General features: G+C 37.5%; 1 protein-coding gene across 1 annotated transcript in view; it reads right to left on the bottom strand.

The window, feature by feature from the left end:
• Positions 1-21024, bottom strand: part of csmd1a (CUB and Sushi multiple domains 1a) — a 170266-nt gene that overhangs the window by 79872 nt on the left and 69370 nt on the right. The window contains exon 3 of the mRNA XM_058796439.1: positions 17531-17643. Coding sequence (XP_058652422.1) covers positions 17531-17643 — 113 coding nt within the window. The remainder of the gene's footprint in view (positions 1-17530; positions 17644-21024) is intronic.

Raw genomic sequence — 21024 nt, 5'->3', positions numbered from 1 at the left:
CAAACCTCAAAATCAACACACAAATGGATCACTGGGCACAAAACCAAGCTTCTGCTATGGCCATTCCAGTCCTCTGACCTGAACCCTATAGAAAATGAGTGGGGTGAACTGAAGAGAAGAAGCACCGTCATGGAGCTGGAAATCTAAAGGGTCTGGAGTGATTCTGGATGAAAAAAAAAAGGTCTCTGATCTCTTGAGAAAATTTAGAGCTGATAAACTTGCAAATGGAGGTTTCAAAAAGTATTGAATAAAAGTGTACTGTTAATTGCGGCCAATGTGTATTACAGAAAAACATTTATTTCATAATGATATTTCCCCCCATTTTAAATTATTATTCTCCAATGAAAGGTTAGATTTTTGTAATTTTTTTAAAAATAAAATATTAAAAGGATTAACAATGCAGATTAATTTTCACAGCCTTCTTTACCCAAGGTGCCAATACTTTTGGCCATGACTGTATGTATGTATGTAGATAGGTATGTATATTCCACTCAGAGCACTTGCACAGAAAGCATCCTGTCAGTAGTCAGTCCCTCCAGTTTTTTACGATTCCGCGATCGCTGAATACAATGCAAAATAAGCAAAATGCCGCATTTTTTGTGATCCTGCATCATTCGTCATTTAACCGCAAAATAATCGGAAAAAAATAAATAAAAGACCTCACATAAAATTATAATCATCTAACTTAATTATTTTACATTACGTGGATTCAGATGTTGTTCACGTGTAAAACCTCGTAACGCCATTGGATTGATTGATTTTATTTGACCCTTTCAATCATCAAGCTCTCAGCGAAACCTCGTAACTTCACCCGCCTCCATTCAGATTGATGCGCCACGCACAGCCTGGAGGAGACAGATCTCGGCTTTTTCGCAGTGGAAGGGTAAATAAATAACTGATGTTTGAATAGTACAGTGTTTTCTTTACTCAAACACTACGTCTGTAAAGGCAATTTTTTGTGTGTGCTTGAAGAGCGGAGAAGTAGGTTATTTGCAGTCTAGCCAATATACAATGTACGTTTTAAATATCCTGTGCATAAGCGCTTAATTTGAGATTTTGACCAAGTGTATTAAACAACAAGAAAAACTAAGCGCCCATATAGCTACAATAAACGTCATATAACCTGTAAAAGTTGATGAAAGCATATGTTGCGATGCACTTACTGCCTCAGATAACAGTTAATAATGTCTAATGACACTCCATCTCCGTCATTCGCTGGTCAAAAACTTTGTTAACTCCATTTGAACTTGAATTTCATATAATGTTAAGTGCATTAAGTGCACACCGATCAGTAAAGTCTGATACAATACCAACACTGACGATGCAGTGTTGTTTAATTATTTATTTTTTTCCCTTTCTATTTTTTATATATCAATATATCAGAATTTATTAAGAGACCATACCAAATGTATGAATTGGATTTACAAGCAGTATGTACAGCTACAATACTTATTTGTTAATGTTTACATAGGTAAGGTGGAAAAAGGGTCCTAAGGTTGTTTTAAAAGCTCAAATGTTTCAGAATTGACTAAGAGACCAAAATAAACCAGCTTTATGCATTTTGTTTGTTATTTGTGAATATTGTGCATCTAACACAATACATAATCTGCACATTTAATAAACACCAGCTGGTTCAAAATCGCATGCGATTAATCGTGCAGCCCTATGGGGACACTTAATTTCCAGCGATATCGTCTACATGATTGCACAAATACTATTAGAACTGTACTGAGCTGGATGATGAGTAATGAAATACCTTCAACTGAAAATTGAGTGTTTACTATTGTCCTTCTGCACTACCGACACACTATTTTCCTATTTGATACTGTAAAGCTGCTTTGACACAATCTGTATTGTTAAAAGCACTATATAAATAAAGGTGACTTCACTTGAGTTAATCTGGTAAATGTGATATCATAATCAGTCATTTTGATCGCAAAAATCACACAAAAAAAATCGTGAAATCCTGGAGGCACTGAGTAGTGCATGCATACACACGCCTAAATGGTCAAGCCCTAAATTGATCTTTTGAGGCTTATTGCGCTTTAAATATTTCTTTTTAATTTCAAGCACATCCTGCTCTTTATTTTCTCATTCATCCATGTTTTGTTCTTAAGTTATTAATAATTTCTAACTGTCCTGCCCACTGAAAGATACTCCAAAACAGCACTGAACATGCACTTTGGTCATTACAGTTAAAACAAATAAAAAATTAAATAAAATAAATAAATAAAACTTCTCATTAACTTCTGTAAGTATTACAACAAAAGAACTGTAATTGGCTGCTTTTTTTCAGCAGAAAGCTGAACTCTAGTGATGTCTAATTGTTTTTATCGATAATTTCATGGTAAAGGCTAGGAGATCTGGCCAGCCATATGATTTCTGCCAAAGAGCCAGATGTGGCCATAGTTCCCATAGTCCCCGCTGGTATAATGCATCCTTTATATTACTAACAGACTTATATTATTATGATTGCCTAGTATTCTGGAACCATCTATCTGCATGTTACTCTCATCTAAGTCTCATCCCCTGCTGTCATACCACATGAGCTGAATCATGTGCCTGTCTTTTTAAAGATATTGTTAATGCATTACATTGGATATACACTCACGGACCACTTCATTAGGTAAACCTTGCTAATACCGGGTAGGAACCCCTTCTGCTCTCAGAGCTGGCTTAATTGTCCATTTCATAGACTCAACAATGTGCTGGGAACATTCCAGAGAGATTTTTATACATAACTGTCATGGTAGCATCACTTCCATTACATCCCAAAGGCGTTCTGGACTGAGATCTGGAGACCATTTGAGCTTAGTGAACTCATTGCCATGTTCAAGAAACCAGTCTGCGTTTCAGTTGATACTAAGGGGCCCAAAGTGTGCCAGGAAAATATCCCCCACACCGTTAAACCAACACCACCAGCCTGAACCATTGATTTTCTTAACATATTGTTTACACCAAATTCTGACCCCACAATCTGAATGCTACAGCAGAAATTGAGACTTTTCAAATCTTCTGTTGTCCAGTTTTGGTGAGCCTGTGAGAACTGCATCCTCAGATTCCTGTTCTTAGCTGACAGGAGTGGCACCAAATGTGTTCTTCTGCTGCTATAGCCCATCTGCTTCAAGGTTCAACGTGCTGTACATTCAGAGATGCTCTTCTGCATACCTTGGTGGTAACAAGTGGTTATTTGAGTTATTGTTGCCTTTCTACCAGCTCAAAACAATCTGGCCATTCTTCTCTAACCTCTGGTATCAACGAGGCACAAAACTGCCTCATACTGGACATTTTCTCTTTTTCAGACCATTCTCTGTGAGAAATGGTTGTGCATACAAATCTCAGGAGATCAGCAGTTCCTGAAATACTCAGACCAGTCTTTCTGGCACCAACAACCATGCCACATTCAAAGTCACGAGTTGCTGCCATGTGATTTGTCTGATTAGATATTTGCTTTAACAAGCAGTTGAATAGGCACCTAATAAAGTGGCCAGTGATTGTATTTCAAAATATGTGTTACATTAAACTATTTTACACAGTACTTTCTTGAGATTCTCAAATCTAATGCATTTTTGCTCATTTGCATCTGTAGCTAGCTACAAGTAGAAACATACAAGCTCATGTGGGTAAATTTCATAAAGATGCAACACTATATGAATTGAATACTAAGACGAGTGGTACTGACATGGAAATGACATGGAGTTTTAAACAGACAAATTCTAGGCAAGGTACTGCTGGGCTGCTAACCTCTACTTGCTGAGCATACATTAACGATGAGGTGGGAAGGTTGAGCAATTAAAGTGAAGTTAATGCTTTTCACACATGCTATCTTGTGGCTGGTGAGTTCGAGGGTTTTGGCACTAGACTCTGGACAGACAGCAGTGCTGAATACTAATTCAGCAGACTACAGAGTGAGCTTATTAATGCATATCCTCTTACAGAGGCTACAGGATGGTTGCTTTCACACACACTGTCTGCCCTTGCTTTTGTAAGGATGATATTCATATGACTAATAATATAAGGAACAATCCTTTGGCAAACATAGTGGAAAGGAATGGAAAAATGACATCTAAAGTAAGAGAAAAGAAAAGAGGTAGATATTCAGCACTGAACTTATTTCTCCTCTTAGGATCATTTGACCTATGCATAAACCTTCCAGGAATCCAGATTTTTAGGTCTTGAAGTAACCCTCAGAGTAATGTCAGCATCATATCACACAGATGCTTGCTGACGCAGCCGGTGACTCACTTACTCAAAACTGTCATTGCTGTGTACATGTGCATGGATGGTGACAACATATTCTGCTGTTCGCCCAACCGCATTAGCTGCAGAACTGGGAAACAGCAGGAGCAGAGATCTGGGTTAAGAATACAGTGCTTGAATACTGCTACTGACCTGAAAACTGCTAGACAGCTTTAAAAAAAAAATGCCCAATTTATTAAGTGGAAGTGTAAACGGCCAAGAGCATGTCATCTTCACAGTCATATCAAAATCAAGCTAGGGATGATGTGAGGATGAATAATGCAGTGATGATATGCAGTGTGACCATCTGTAAAATAATCTTCCTAAAAATAATATCTAGCTAAAGGTTCGGCTCCTCTCCAGCCCTTTTTATCTCAGTTAACAAAAGTGGTTATGACTGCTGGAGATCGGAACGAAATAGCTAATCCAACCATCTGTGAGGCTGCAGTCTCATAGACCTAGTAATTTTCAAAACGAATTACAGAGATCAACAACCTGAAAGCCGCCTAAAGCGAACTAGCGAAGAGTAAAAAAAAACTACTTTACGCAGCAAGAGACAATATCTCACAATGCCATTATTGTGCTGAAGGAACACGTTGCCTTCTATTTTTTCGTCTGCTCCATCAAGTGCTCCCAGCCATCGTATTTCATAGCCCTATAACATGTTTCATAATATCAGAAGATGGTCAGGCAGGTTTTTCTTAGTGTGCTATGGAGAATCTTCATTTAACCCCTGAAATAGAAATCCTCACAACACCACTGTGCTTGACCCAATGTTCAATAACAGTTTCTTTCTATCTCTCTGAATCTTTACATCATAAGTCACACATGATGTTGTTTACATGGAAGCGGTTTGAATGTCAAGTGTGCATGTAAATGGATCTGTGTAGACTTTTTTTTTTTTCTTAAAGGGTAGTTCACCTAAAATTCTGTCTTCATTTACTCACCCTCATGTCATTTCATACCTGTTTCTTTCTTCTGAGGAACATGATATTTTTGAAAAATGTTGGTTACCAAGTCATGAAATGTCTTTTTATCTTCGTTTTTGTTTCACAGTCATACAGATTTGAAATGCTAATGAATGTGAGCAACAGGAATAATGAAAGAATTTAAATTTTTGTGTGATATATCCAGGTGTATGGATAAAATCTGCATATTGAAACATAAAAGTGTTGTCATACAGATCACTAATGCTGTATACCCATACTGTGTTAAAGGAATATTCAGGTTAAACAGTAAAAACAAGCTATATATAAATATACTGCATACTGTAACACAATAGCTTGTTTTTACAAAATGAGAGATGAGTAGAAATGATTTTCTCTGTCACAGAGCTTAACTACTAGGCTATTTAATTAATATTCCATTAAAAGTGCATGCATGCATGTTACAAAATCTAGTAAGCTTCCTGTGTAGGTGTCATAGGAACTTTCTCTACAAAAAAAAAGTTGCTCCAAATGGTAGGCAGCAATATTTTGTGCATACTTCATACTACACGAAAAAGGTTGTGGCAGTGTAAATACCATAATGCACTGTGATGAGCTAAATGTAAATACTATAATGCAACGAGCTAAGTAGGAAATAAAATCAAAATAGCATAAATCATACAGTCACCATGTGCAATAGTTCACATGTTAGGGACCTGCATGAGAAACACACCCCTGTTCCCTGAGGAAAGAGTGGCCATTTCAGTGCACGTCTCACAGACTGAGGAAAAGTGTTTTTTTTCAGTGAAGCAGATTAGATTTTAATGGATTGTAGAAAGGACACAAGTCTTGGGGAGCTTGTCCTTGGAGATATTGACCAGAGTCAATCAATATATTTGAATATTAACTACCCAGTCATAAATTCAGTTAGAATGGAAGTTTTCTTAGCCGTAATTTAAGAACCCATCTGAGGTGTTTTTGGAGAAAGCAAGTGGCATCAATATTTCAAAAGTCAATGTGTCCTATTAATGGTGACAGTTTTTTCCAAATGCTACTGTGACCTCAGATAGTTTTCACAAGAGTCAATTAAGGTTTGGTGCTATATTGAATATAAAAATATATTTACAGTAATTTTAAGCAACATTGTGAATGGTACACTGATTTTAATGTGTTTGGCCATTCATTTTCCTAAATAAAAAATAAATGAAAAAAAAGCAATAGAATTGGTAAGTTTGATTCATTTTTGTACAATTTTTTTCCAGTAGATTCAAAACCCTCATTCAACACTTCAATTGACCTATCGGTAAGCCCCTCCCCTCGAACACAGACTAGCCAATGGCAGTCGAGTATCAGTTGCACGGGGAGCGGAACTCGGACATCTTTAGGTTTCAGCGCCATAGAGAAACATTGGAAGATCCGAAGCACGCATCGGTTTTATGGGGTTTATGCTTCAAAAATGGAAAAATGATGTGCCTGGGGTACTCGTAACACTGATTCCAGGTATCCTGAGAGGATGGGCAATATAATTTATTTTATTACATTTCCTGAATCCAAACAAACAGAGCAAAATGTCCCTAAGTATTCACCCCAATACAAATGAAGACAAAAACGTTCATTTTCTGGTTGTCATACACTCATTAAGTTACAATTTAAGTTAATGTTATCTTGTGCTTTAGCAAGGTATCTCTGGCTAAAACTAGCTAACGTTAAAGTTAGTGAGTCCATGCTAATGTAACTTACAAACCTAAATAGCGGACTGTTCTAGCGTCTTGTACAGTGTAGGTCAAAACACATAAACGAAGGTCGACATTTCAGTGCCTCTCCATATTAAACTGGTTAAATGTACATTAACTTAATCGTACCCTGCGATACATGAACAGTGTTGATCCTGCATGTTGTCATCCGCGGTCGTGATGACCGACCATAATATGAGACTTCTCCCGCTTGCATTGTGATCTGTAAACCCTCGCTTCGAGTTACCCACCGTATTTATTTTTAAATATTTTATAAATCCCTCCATGGAATATTTAATTCCCATTTGGTGGCCTTCTGTGTCCAAAATTGTGCAAAAACATCATGGGACAAAGTTTTCACACTGCAGCTGTCATTGTAAGACAGTGAGCAGCTCCCTTTGTTTGTCCGAGGGAGCAACAGTAACTAAGGGGGGCGGGGCTTACCGATAGGTCAATTGCCATCATTACTCTGAAACGTCTGTGTGCACACTTGCAACATGCACACTTGTGGTTCAGTGCAATTTTAGACATGCCATACGGGAAGGCAAGCATGCACATACATCTTGTGCTGTCATGTGATGAACAAATTCCACCCTAAATGTCATGGGAATTTCCTCATAAGGAAAGCTTAATCCCCAGTGAAATTTCAGGGGTAAAATAATGACACAAGGTACAGCAAAGACAAATAATGCTGAGCACTTGACTTCTGCACTGCTGGATTTGCTGCCGATCAAGAATTTCTTCAGCCACCACTCAGAGTCAGTGCTTCTTGCATTGAGAAAGCTATGAAGTAAAATGACCTTAAATAAGATTTGCTTTTATTGTCACTTGGAAAACTGCTCAGTCAACCTTCTCATGTCTAATCAACAAAATGCTAGCCAGTCAAGAGTGCATAAAGCAATTATAAACAACTGCCACCATTTTTTAGTCACTTTTGGCACTTTTTCTTAACACTAGCTACATTCATGGAGAAAGAGGGGCAATGAGATCAGGGCACAGCACATGCTGTACTTAAACCCATGTGTTCTGCATAAGCACTAACTGACAAGCCAAAGCTCTGGCATTAGAAAATTAAGTAAATGGTACATTTCGGAAAACTAAAAGGAGAACACACTACTTCACTTAAAAGTTAAATATTAATATAAATAGTAACATTAAATCAAAACAATGCCTTCAATTATTACTTAAGGAAACACTACTTCAAGTATTATTATTTTTTTATTAATCAAGTAAACATTAATAAACAACAAAATAATTATAAGTGAATAAATGAATGAATGAATGAATTCAGCGAGTACTTTACTTTTTTCTTGTCAGTATTGTTGTTTGATCTGAATTTTATTACATAATCAGGTGGTTCTATTAGACTGCATTTACACAGCAAGACTTAATGCATAGGCCCCATAATTTGACTTTTTTGTGTTGTTTGTCAGACTGACAGCATTTAAATATGGTATTTAATAACATTCACTAAAACAGAAAATGGAGAAAGATTTCAGATACTGTTTTATTGCTTTTTTTTTTTTTTAATTGCATGGTATATTCTTTTCTTTTGAATGTTGGACTTCATTGCTATTATGTTATAGCATGTGAGAATACTTATGGTAAATAGCCTTACTTCTTAACCCCCCGAAAACTACATGTATTGACAATACAAATGAAAAAAGCATTAACCAGATTAGTAGCTTTTATCCTACTGTAGCTTGTGCACTAAACAGATGACTTACTGACTAGAACAGACATTTGAAATGAGCGTTAAAAGAACAAGTGAATGAACCCAGTAATGTCCAGACAGAAGATACCAGTGCTCTGATAAGCAAGGGTCAGCTCTGAGTGTAATCCAATCTTTCCACTTGTCCTGTTTTTAAATTACTCTCTACTTCTGCAAGGTTGATTAAATGTTGGTCAGATGTCTCATCACATTTGACAGACTGGTTACTATCTCAGGATTTGGCTGTGAGTAGGGAAATTAATTGATTCATATCTTTTAGAGCGGTCTCCTACAGAAGCCTTCCCTTATCGGCTCTTATCAGTGGTAGGAGCTGTCATTTCTTTGAATCTTTTCAATAAAGCTCTGATGTGATACTTCATTTTAGAGTCTAAATATAAGATGCAATTACTCAACTGCCGTAGCATCCACTGCAAATAATGCTAGCTTTTTTTCCAGATAATAAAACCTTAAAAGAGCCCTGTATGAGCAGATAAAGCATATTGCTGAAAAGGAGAATGCTTAGTAAAGAAACATTAACAGATAAATAGAGACTTAGAAAATATGCTGTAGTGTAAACACCATGTAGTGAACTGCAGACCACCTGCAGTCAAAATGAGCAATGCAAAGACACGGACTAAACTAAGGTTGCAGGGTATAACGGTGCTATGGTTATATTGCGATGTACAAGCCTCACTATATCAAAGGTGCCAGAGTATTTTCTGAATCATAGTACTGTGTTGCAAGGTAGCATATTCTCACATGCAGTAGATCTACTCGAGCTTAACTCAAGTCTTGAGTTCATTAAATGGCCAAAAAAAAATAAAAATGTCTGCTGATGTGTCCACATATAAACAAACAATTTCACACACAACCAGTGTGGAATACGTGAAAGCAAACTGCACAAGCATCTCCCGCTATGAGACTTTGGGCCACGTTCACAAAGCAGAACAGTCAGTCCTTAATATGGTTACGTTCACACAGTTCGGTTACTTACGAGAGTGACAATTGCATTCTGTAACCGAACACACACTGTAAATTTTCAACACTCCCTAACCGCATTTTCAGTGAACCCTTGCTGGGTGAACGAATTGGGCTGGACCACTACTTCTATCAAGCATGTGTTTCGTGTTTTTATGAGTGGTTTAGTAGCTTACATTGACACTGATATATGACATCTAATTAGTCTTCCACCGCTACTCCTGCCAGTTTTGTAGTTTGTGCTCTAATGAAATATAAGCTCCACCCTAGTGGCATCTGCCCTATTCGCATTGACCCCGCCCTGATCGAACCGCACATATTCCACCATGTTTACATCTTTGCTATAGCTCCTATTTACATATTGTTAGTTTTATCCTAAAAACGATCACTGTCTGCATATTTCATAAATAATTTCTGACATTTTGGCTGTGTGAGATTCCAGTTTTGTTGTTGACGGACTATCTGAAGCATGAGCTGTAAAAACTCTGCCCTCTTCTGGAAAGGGGGCAGAAGCAACAACTCATTTGCATTTAAAGGTACACAAACGCAAACAGCGTGTTTTTGCTCACACCCAAAAAAAAGGACAATTTGACATGCTATAATAAAAAAATATGTGGGGTATTTTAAGCTGAAACTTCAAAAACACATTCTGTGGACACCAGTAACTTATATTTCACTTAAAAGGTCCCCTTTAACTTGCGCTTCAATTGTACTCATGTTGTCAAATTTTATATAGATTTATATAGATTTATTTTTTTTTTTAAATTGTATTATTTATTTTTATTATTTATTTATTTTAAGTTTAATGGATGCTGCCATCTTTGATATTAATCAAGTAATTTTTGCTATGGTTGCAGGTGATAATCTGGAATAGAACTGTGTGAACAGGATGTTTCGAGTAAATGCAGTTGTAAATCCAAAACTGACTGTGCGAACGTAGCCTAATAAGTTAGAGAGGTTTGTATCACTTGTATCATCTCTGATATTGTTGCATAGGATCCTCATACTTCACTGATACAGAATCGCTGATATGATTTCCTGGTTTTATGAAGCCCCTCCCTCAGAAATATGCAGTGGGCTCAGACTGGTTAGCTGGCCAGAGAGCAGCGTGTTGTGATTTGCTAAACCGCCAGTGCACATCTAAACATCACACCCCTCAGCTCAGTGGCATGTGCTCCGGTTGTATTGTAAACAATGGCGTCGCCAATATTGCTTATCAGTTTGAGCCCAAATGAGACTCAGAGGATATTAGTAAAGAGGATCGCGCAAAACCTGTGCAAACACAAGGCTCTTAATGGTATGTTTTTTGTTTGTTGTTGTCTCATAATTTTAGATACGCTGTTATTTGTAAATGCTACTGCTTATGTTAGCTTTTAATATACGGTTTTATCCTGATTAAAGCTTTAATACAGCACGGTAACTGTATGCATGTTCATGTTTAACGGTTCTCATAGCTATGTGAAAAAAATCTGTTTGTCTGTCTGTACACAAAGTGTATGATTGGAACAGTTCATGATGATCTGAATGAGAGAGAGAGAGAGAGAGATGCAGAGCAGAGCATGTGCAGAGCAGGGGACGTGAGGAACAGGATTACGAGCCGCTGTTTTAGAACACTAATTTTGAAACTTGTGAATCCATTAGAATCGTGCACGCCTAGTTTTGACGGCATGGCAACAACTCTTCCTCTTCTCTAAAGCAGCGCAGCATGGCCTCGCCCACTTTGTTGCTTGTTTCCGGGGGTGGGGTTTATCTGGGTTTGTGACGTCACAAACCAGGGAGATAACTCGCTGTAGTCCCTACGAGCCGTTTTTGTAGGCATTAAACTGCCATAATTTTAAAATACATTTTTAAATTATGCATTGAACTTTCAGCGTCATAACTTTGCAGATATTGTTTATGCTCAAACACCATACTAACTAAAGTAAAAAAAGTGAAATCGACCACCCCTTTAATTCGATTTGTGTTTACTTCGAGTATGACTTTAGCTGGATTAAGGTTATCAAAAATCTGTTTACATAATAGATTCTTAATAAGTGTATTGTCTTATTCGTGTTAAAATCGGAATATCGTTGTCCATGTAAACGTACTGATTGACAACCCCTGAGGTATACTGACTCAGCTTGCATTCATTCATGTGATTTGTCGAGATGAGAGGTGACTCCGCCCGGTAGTGTGATTCTAATCACCCAGACAGAGGACCGGCAACCAGCCCACTTTAAGCACTGATAACAACCCTAGACTCACATTTTTGGACAAACATACTGATCAAACAAATACTGACCAAATTTGATTGATCAGTATTTTTGTCCTGTCAAAATATATAAATATCCTTAAAACAAGAAAAATGTATTTAGTAAAACAGTACTTATTTTACGAGAATATACCTTCAATAATACATAAGTCTCACTATTTCAAACATGTTATGCCGCAATAAGACTGTTTCATAATTTCCTGATTTCTGCTTTTATATGAGACTCAAACTCAAATAAATAAATACATTTTTAAAGTGTTGAAACTGCACTACCCAACATGAAACCTGCATAACTTATTTGAATATGATACATAATTTTCCTTTCAAGCACTGCAGGATGACAGAAACCTCAAATGTGTATACTTTATTATTATTATTATTATTATTATTATTATTTAGAATTAAATGAATGAATTAATTAAATGAATTAAAGAATTTACATCTTTTTTTTTTTTCCAAAAGTGACACAGGAAATACCTTGTAACTCTTAAGTTTAACTGCAGTGTGGCGCTGTTGATGAAATAAGCAAATATATCCATCCTGATTTCTGGCAGTAATAAGGAAGTGAATATTGCTGAGGAGTACAACATTCATTCAGTATACTGCTGTGGCACTCAACACTGCAGGCAAATAGATTACAATTAGTTGGGTGTAATGGCCCATAAGCCCCACTCTAAAGGCTGCTGGGAAACCTGCGGGATATATACGGATGGCATGATCTGAACGACAATGTGTGGGGGCGTCGATGAAATAGTGCTGCATACTTTAATATTTAAATGCTCACACAATAAGTTGAGGGTCTGCAAGACAGCATTGATTTCTGAGTATTTGTAATTCATTAGATTGTGGCCTTGAATGTCATTTTCCTCCAACTGTTAAATCACCTGCTCACAAACTAACAAACTAAAAATTGCAGTTGATGGTAATTCATTGTGCTACTGAATGATAGGGGTGGATGATACAAAAGTAAAATACAGCTAAAATAAACAGTAAAAATATTTAAAAATATTCAAGGTATGAATTCCACACCATTTTGCACTAAATATGATGGATGACAAATAAGAATAATATTTTTAAACACCAGTACAATAATCGACAGTAATACTTGCTAATAGTTATAAATATTTTATCAATATCCATGCAGAAATTTCCATGAATATTTTAATGGTGACATTAATAAAACAATGAATGAGTTTTTAATTGGTTTATAGAAACTGACAGCTTTATTGATTTGTTGAAATAAATCCATCTTTACAACTCTAAAATAAGTTGTGCTATTAAGATTAAGCAATAATCGACCAAGTATAAAAACAGCAAAAAAGCAATATGATAAACACCAATGTTCAGCAAACTGATTTATTATTTGCAATAATTGTAATCAACAACCTATAACCTATTCCATCTCTAGTCACTGCTTCTGTAATGTCAAGAATCCAGTTGCAGTATGTCTGCTGCCTTAGCAAGCATTCCCAATGCTAATTTAGAGTGGACATCAAAACAAAGTTTCTGATGAGAACCCCCACCCATTTGTACACATTTGGCCACCAGAGGAAACACCTATACAAAATACCATTAACCTGATAGATTGGGTGGTAATGGGGTTAGAGGCGCACTCAAAATGCATAAGAGGGAAAGGTTGGCACATCCACTGAAAATTATACATGGTAATGACTTTACTGAACTTCAGCTAATGCACATAAAACAAAAGCAATGGAAAGAAACCATATACCCAACTTTCACACATTCCAATAACCAATTACACTGTGGACTAAACTACAGCAAAAAAGGTTATCAACATCAATCAAAGTCAATAATTTTGCATTAACCCTGTAAAGTCTGAAATAAATAGATTTATATATATATATATATATATATATATATATATATATATATATATATAATACTATATAGTTATATATAGTTTGCATATGTGTTTTTGTTGAGTGTCACTTTTGATTCAATTTTATTCAGAGACCCAAAATGAGCAAAATATGTATTTCGGTGTGCAAAATGCATATAATAATTTGTTACATTTATATAGCGCTTTTCTGGGTACTCAAAGCACTTTACATGAAAGGGGGGGAATCTCCTCAACCACCACCAGTGTGCAGCATCCACCTGGATGATGCGATGGCAGCCATATTGCACCAGAACGCCCACCACATACCAGCTTATTGGTGGAGAGGAGAGTGATGAAGCCAATCAGTGTATGGGGGATGATTAGGAGGCCATGATGGTCAAAGGCCAATGGGCAAATTTGGCCAGGATGCCAGGGTTACACCCCTACTCTTTTTCGAAGGACATCGTGGGATTTTTAATGACCACAGAGAGTCAGGACCTCGGTTTAACATCTCATCCGAAGGATGGTGCTTTATAATATATATATATTATATAAATATCAGTTCTGTTATGAGAACTCTCTGAGGGATTGGCATGGTAATGTACACGGCAGTGTTAATGTATTTGGTCTTGGCGGAATAGATCTGCTACGCTGCTGCTGCTGCTGCTGCTGTGGCAGAGCAAGTACCGAGACTTGCTACTGTCAATACATCCACAACATGCTGATGTGAGCATGTAAGAAATACTGCTGCAGCAAATATAACTTAAATGAAATAAACACCATATAGCATACACAAATCACCTCGTAGCAGATCTATACAGGTGGAGCTGGGGAAGGTGGGGGGTTTCTGAAGCACGCTGCAAACTGCTACAACAAGCACAATCTAGAGCTTCATGCCAAAATTCTGTATTTGCCATTCTCTATCTCCCTGTAATATATATTGTGAGGGACAAACTATGACGCAATGCAATACAATAAAGATTGAAAGATGTATGTAAATGTTCCTCAAAAGCCTGATTGATATTCACATTTTAACATAATATGTCTAAAAAAAATTGTCAGTACAAATTGCACAGATTGAAGGGCAACATATTTTAAACCTTTTAACCTCAAAGCCCTTATATTTGATTAAAAACAAACTATCCTTCGGATGATGAAAGTCATGAAGTAGATTATGTACAGGTTTTTCAACAAAGATTAGATCATGTTGATAATTTAGAGGCCTTAGAAAATCTGTGTATCAAATATGATTTACAGGGTTAACAATAGAACCTATCAAAGGACCAGCGGAGTGCATTTGTTAGTGGTGGCGAGGGTCTGCGAGACATAATTGCGGACAAAACTAAGAGTGGAGCAGAGAATAATACTTCACACTGGGATAAACATTTTTGTTGCACAGCATGTACAAAGCACACATTGTCAACACATCTGCATTCCACAGCAGTGTCTCGGAGAAGACCATATGGTCAAAAAAGACTATGTTTCAGGCACAGTGCTGACACCAAAAAATAGATGATGGTAAATGTATGAGACGTTGTTTGTGCAGCCTTCCAGAGCTGCTCATAGTTATCACATAAAGAGGCTTCAGGCAAGTGCGACGTGAATTCTGACTGCCGTAGTTCATTTTCAAGATCAGGTTAAAAGAGAAAATCATGGAAATAGGTCTCCTTATAGACTAGATAAATCGACCAGGGGTGCGTTTCCCAAAAGCATCGTTAGCCAACTATGGTCGCAAGTTCCGTCGTTACCAGCATAGTTCAACGATTTGGTGTTTCCCGAAACCATAGTTCAAACGAACGTTCGGAATCAGCGTCACAAACTTACTTGGTTGGAACTGCAGCTCTCGACCTGTGGTTAGAAGCATAGTTTCTTGTTAATAAGATATATGGGCTTAAATAAATATACTCTTGGGCACAACAAGCAAGCCAACCTGCAGTACTATCTGTATCTTCCATTCTATCTAAATATAAAATGCATTTTAATTATGTATTTTTGTAAGTGCCGTTTTTGAAAAGTGCGCATGTGCATAAATGCCTAAGGGAACCCCGGAGTGTGACATAAGAGGGAACTTCGTGATGAATCAAACATCAAATACAGCAAAATGACAGGGAACAAAAAATAGTAAATTAGTCAGTAGGTGCCATGTTCAATACAGCAGCATCTTAGAGATCTCTAATCAGTTAAATAAAAGAAGTTATTCCTCCAACACATGCGTGTGACGTCATTAACAATGGTCCTATGTTGTTGAACTAATGTGGTTCAAACGACGGAGATGCAACCGTGTTCGGGAAACAGTTGTGACTAGCTAGTTCGTTTCCAAAACAATGCATCGTACTATGGTGGTTAATCAGTGAGTTACAACGTTGTTTGGGAAACGCACCCCAGAATAGTGAAAAAAACTATTATTCATAAGCATAGGGTCTTAAAGAGAAATCTCTGGATCAGAAAATGTACAATACATACTCACATTTCTTGTTAAAATAACACAAATAGCTGTAGGGTTCAAAGACAAAATCGAATTACATTCACTTGAGTCTGGGGTGCTCTTTTAATCCCGAAGGTAATCTAAAGCGCTCATTGATGAGTTTGCAGGGTGTGTAAATCTAGTTTCCCTGAGCCTTACAATCAATCTAGGGAGGACTAGCAAACAAAATTAAACACTGCAAGACAAAGACAGTATTTTACCAAACCAAAGAGAGCAACTCCTTAGTGTGTTTAAATGCACCACTACACTTAGACTTCAATCCTAATCTGCTCAAAAAATAAAAAAATTAATAAATAAAAACATGATTCATGCGCAATCTAGTCTCAGCCCCAGATGGCACCCTCACAGACCAGTCTGTTCAATGACTGTCTCATGCATATTGCACACAAAACTGGAGAGTGCTATCAGAAAACGTCTCAGGTTACCCATGTAACCATGGTTCCCTGAGAAGGGGAACGAGACACTGTGTCCCCTTACCATGCTTCAGGCATTCCTGTGCACGTCTCCTTCAGACAAGAAGCTGATGACGTGTTCTACAGGTGCCCTTTTATACTCATGGTCGCACCAGTAACACGTCATAAGCCAATGTCAAGTTCATTGTCGTGTTCCACATGCACTTCAGACACCGGTCCCGCTGAGGGCGTTCCCCAAAGTGTCCTCTAGGGGACGCAGTGCGAGTTCCCATTCGATAGGGAACTGACAGTTCCAATAGGATTGGTTGGCTATACACAGGTTGCAGGACAGTGTGCATCATTCTGCCTGGAAACAAACTGTGCTGATACAATGAGTGCTTCTCTAGTTGCTGGTTTTGCCTATAATTTTGCCAGAGTACCGTCTTCAAATCTTTGACTTTTGATTGCTTGGTTTGCTTAGGTGCTATTATTGCAACATTCTGCTTTGTTGAAATAATCTGTACCTATCACATTTGGGCACATATACATTCTAACTACAAGTACAGTGTTTTCTGTACAGCTAGTCACATATCTAAAAATTTCCCTCCTCTAAATAGCCCATTTAAAAATAAAATAAAATAAATAAAACCAAGCTTTGGGGTGGTCACTTTAATGGTCAAAGTTCCTCCTCCTCTCTAAGTGGACAGTTCTTGTCCAGAAAATGCTGTGATAAGGACCAGATTTTATGCCGATAGTCAAAAGTCTGGCTAGGCATGTCTGTGTGCCATCCTGCTGGCAAAAATGCAGATGGCTAGACCAGAACTAAGCAAATGCACCTGGGGCAAAAATCAAGGATGGTAGAAAACATTAAAATCACTGAGACTTATAAACACAGCATAAGTAATCATGTTCAATGCACAATAATCATTGTAGGCTTGAATGGTAAAAAAACAAAAAAAAAACAATGTTTCTTACCTTCAAAGATTGCTTTAAATCCTTGGGCACTCACTGCAAAATCCGTAGTAAACCACAGTGCCAAAATCGACCCCGAACTCACAATGGGTGATGGCAACATGAAGCCAGACAACCTGAAACGAAATTTATAAATGCAATGTAAGTGTTCATCATAATAGTATTAGACTTTGATCCACCATATAAATTATTTCACATAAAAAGAAACAGGTAACTGTTTAATTCATTCCAGCACTTTTCTAAAGTATCACTGTTCTTTGTCACGTTTTTAATGAGCAGAACCAAATCGTCTTGGTCGCCCTCTGGGAGCACAAGCGTACTTAGCTGCCCTATGACTCCAAGTTACTGCCTCACCTTTGACACCACCCTGGTGAATCAGATGACAATAACAAGCTGAAGATAAAACTCGGGTCCTCTGTAAAAAAAAAGACCAGCCTCTGTGGTTCTCAAATGAAGGATAAGACATGTCTTCGATGAAAGTCAGGAGAAATAAATTGGTCCCATTCCTCAGAGATCTCAGCTAAGTAGCAGCAGTTATCTAACTTTAACACATCAGCTAAAGTTCATGGAATTCTCTAAAGATGATTTGGTTTCACTTTATTTTGATGGCCCCTTTTAAACATTCTGTTGACTATAAGTAAATCATTTCATTTCCTAACTAGAAGTCATTTGCATATATCAAGATTATCTAAATTCACTTGAAATTTGTATTGCTTAATGTCCTTTATTGATCTTCTATACCAGAAATACAATGGTCATCTCAGTTGTTTAATTTAAGTTAACAAAATGTTTCTTGTAAAATTAAAAATAGACACGTATGAGCACCATGAGTATCATGTTGTAGGCATAAATGAATGTGAATAAATTTGCTCACATGCTCTTGGAAGAGTTCATAGAGAGAGCTCTAACTTTCGGATTGTGGGACAACATTTTCAAGAGATCATCAGAATTGTACTGAACAACATGTGTAGGGCATTTCTGGGAACAGTTTTATGGTGGGGCCCCTCTTTGACTGCCACAGTGAAGAGACACCTTTTAGAGGACAAGAAGAAAACCCCAGTACCAGAATTGGAATGGAGAGGATTTTTCAAAGGTTCACATGCAGTTTCATAGAAACTGACTAACCCTCACCATCTTGAAACTCACTCCTAAGGTTTAGACTAGGACTGACATAAAAAAAAATAAATAAAAATCGTTAGGACTTGTGGATGTAGCAGCAGTGGTTGAAACAAAGAGACGCCTCTAATAGATCTATTCAATTCCATTTATATCTATGTAGGAAACTTTCTGCTGGTTTGTGCTGGTTTAAGCTGGTCCTGAGCAGGAGCTAGTTGCTTAGGACCAGCTTAGGACCAACACATGACCAGCTAAGGACCAGCTTAAACCAGCTCATGACCAGCTAAAGACCAGCTTAAAGCAGCTCAAACCAGCAGCCATGCTTCAAAACATACCTAAATAGCATATGCTGTTTTTTTTGTTTGTTTTTGTTTTTTCAACAAGAAACAACATGAACACAACAACAGTGCCAGTAACAGGCTCTTACCAATGTCTCACAAAGACTATAGATTAGTCAGCAACTCCCTCCAATTTACCTTTTTTTTCTGGATTTAGGGCCAGTTTTAATAAACAGGGAAAATTAGCGCTAGAGCACAATTCCAAAACAGAGCCGATGGGAGGGGAAATTTCTGCAGGTGATGTAGTAACAACCAGAGCACAGCCAGTGTGAGGGCCCAACAATGAAACCAATAATGGGAGGAGCCAGGATGACACCAGGAGCCAGACCACCAGAGGTGGAGACATGGAAAGTGGAGATTCATACACAGCTGAGAAGACACAGATCCAAGGTGACACTGACAGGTCTCCATCCCATGCCCTTGTAATCCACTAAGGTGCCCTACTCACAGAACGTAGTTGCCAGCTTACACACCTGGGCATGCTCACTGTTGGGCTCAGGTGTCGGCTCTACAGTACACACACACATATATACATATACATATACAGGTGCACCTCAGAAAATTAGAATATTGTGATAAAGTTCTTTTTTTTCAAAAGTGAAACTTTCATATATTCTAGATTAAACATTTCAATTTTTTATTTATTTTTTATTATTTATTTTTATTATTTAAAATCCAGTATCTCAAAATATTAGAATATTTACATTTGAGCTTCATTAAATGATAATCTCTACAGTATAAATTCCGGGTATCTTTTGCTCTTTGAAACCACAATAATGGGAAAGACTGCTGACTTGGCAATGAAGAATGATTGAGAAGACAATCATTGACACCCTCCACAAAGAGGGTAAGTCACAGAAGGTCATTACTGAAAGGGGTGGCTGTATCAAAGCATATTAAATGCAAAGTTGACTGGAAGAAAGAAATTGGGTAGGAAAAGATGCACAAGCAACAGGGATGACCGCAAGCTTGAGAATACTGTCAAGCAAAAGAGATTCAAACACTTGGGAGAGCTTCACAAGGAGTGGACTGAAGCTGGAGTCAGTGCATCAAGAGTCACCACGCTCAGACATATTCAGGAAAAGGGCTACCAAGCCACTTCTGAAACAGAAACAACGTCAGAAGCATCTTACCTGGGCTAAGGAGAAAAAGAACTGGTGTGTTGCTCAGTGGTCCAAAGTCCTCTTTTCAGGTAAAAGTAAATTTTGCATTTCATTTGGAAATCAAGGTCTGGAGTCTGGAGGAAGACTGGAGAGGCACAGAATCCAAGCTGATTGAAATCCAGTGTGAAGATTCCGAAGTCAGTGATGAAATACAAAACACAGTTTTTAAATGATGATTTAATTTATTAAGGGAAAAAAGCTGTCCAAACCTACCTGGCCCTACGTGAAAAATTAATTGCCCACTCCTGTTAAATCATGAAAGAACTGTGATTAACCACATTATTTTAGAAAGCTAAGTTAAATTTCACTAGCCACATCCATGCCTGATTACTGCCAGACCTGTTGAATCAGGAAATCACTTAAATAGAACCTGTCTGACAAAGTGAAGCCTCTTTAAGCAACACATCATGCCGTGATCTAAAGAAATTCAAGAACAGAGGAGAAACAAAATAGCTCACATGTATCAGTCTGGAAGGGGTTGTAAAGCCATTACTAAGGCTTTGGGACTCCAGCGAACCACGGTCAGAGCCATTATCCACAAATGGAGAAAACTTGGAACAGTGGTGAACCTTCCCAGGAGTGGCCAGCCTACCAAAATTACTCCAAGAGCGCAACGACAACTCATCCAGGAGGTCATAAAAGAACCCAGAACAACATCTAAAGAACTGCAGGCATCACTTGTATCAATTAGCCTTTTTCACAAAACTTGGAAATTACGTCAGCGCAGGGTAAAGTTAGTTCCATTACAGGTCTGCACCTATTATATCAGTATACCCTTTTCTCAAATAATGCTTCTTACCTTTTCTGTTTTGTCTGTTTTCCAAGTTGTTGTTATATAATCTATAAAGAAAAAAAACATTTTACTTGTTTGTAACTTATA

Source organism: Onychostoma macrolepis, chromosome 13 (genome assembly GCF_012432095.1).
Source record: "Onychostoma macrolepis isolate SWU-2019 chromosome 13, ASM1243209v1, whole genome shotgun sequence".
In the NCBI taxonomy this organism is placed as follows: Eukaryota; Metazoa; Chordata; class Actinopteri; order Cypriniformes; family Cyprinidae; genus Onychostoma; species Onychostoma macrolepis.
The sequence above is the reverse complement of the archived record's forward strand: the minus strand, read 5'-3'. Positions and strand labels throughout refer to the sequence as shown.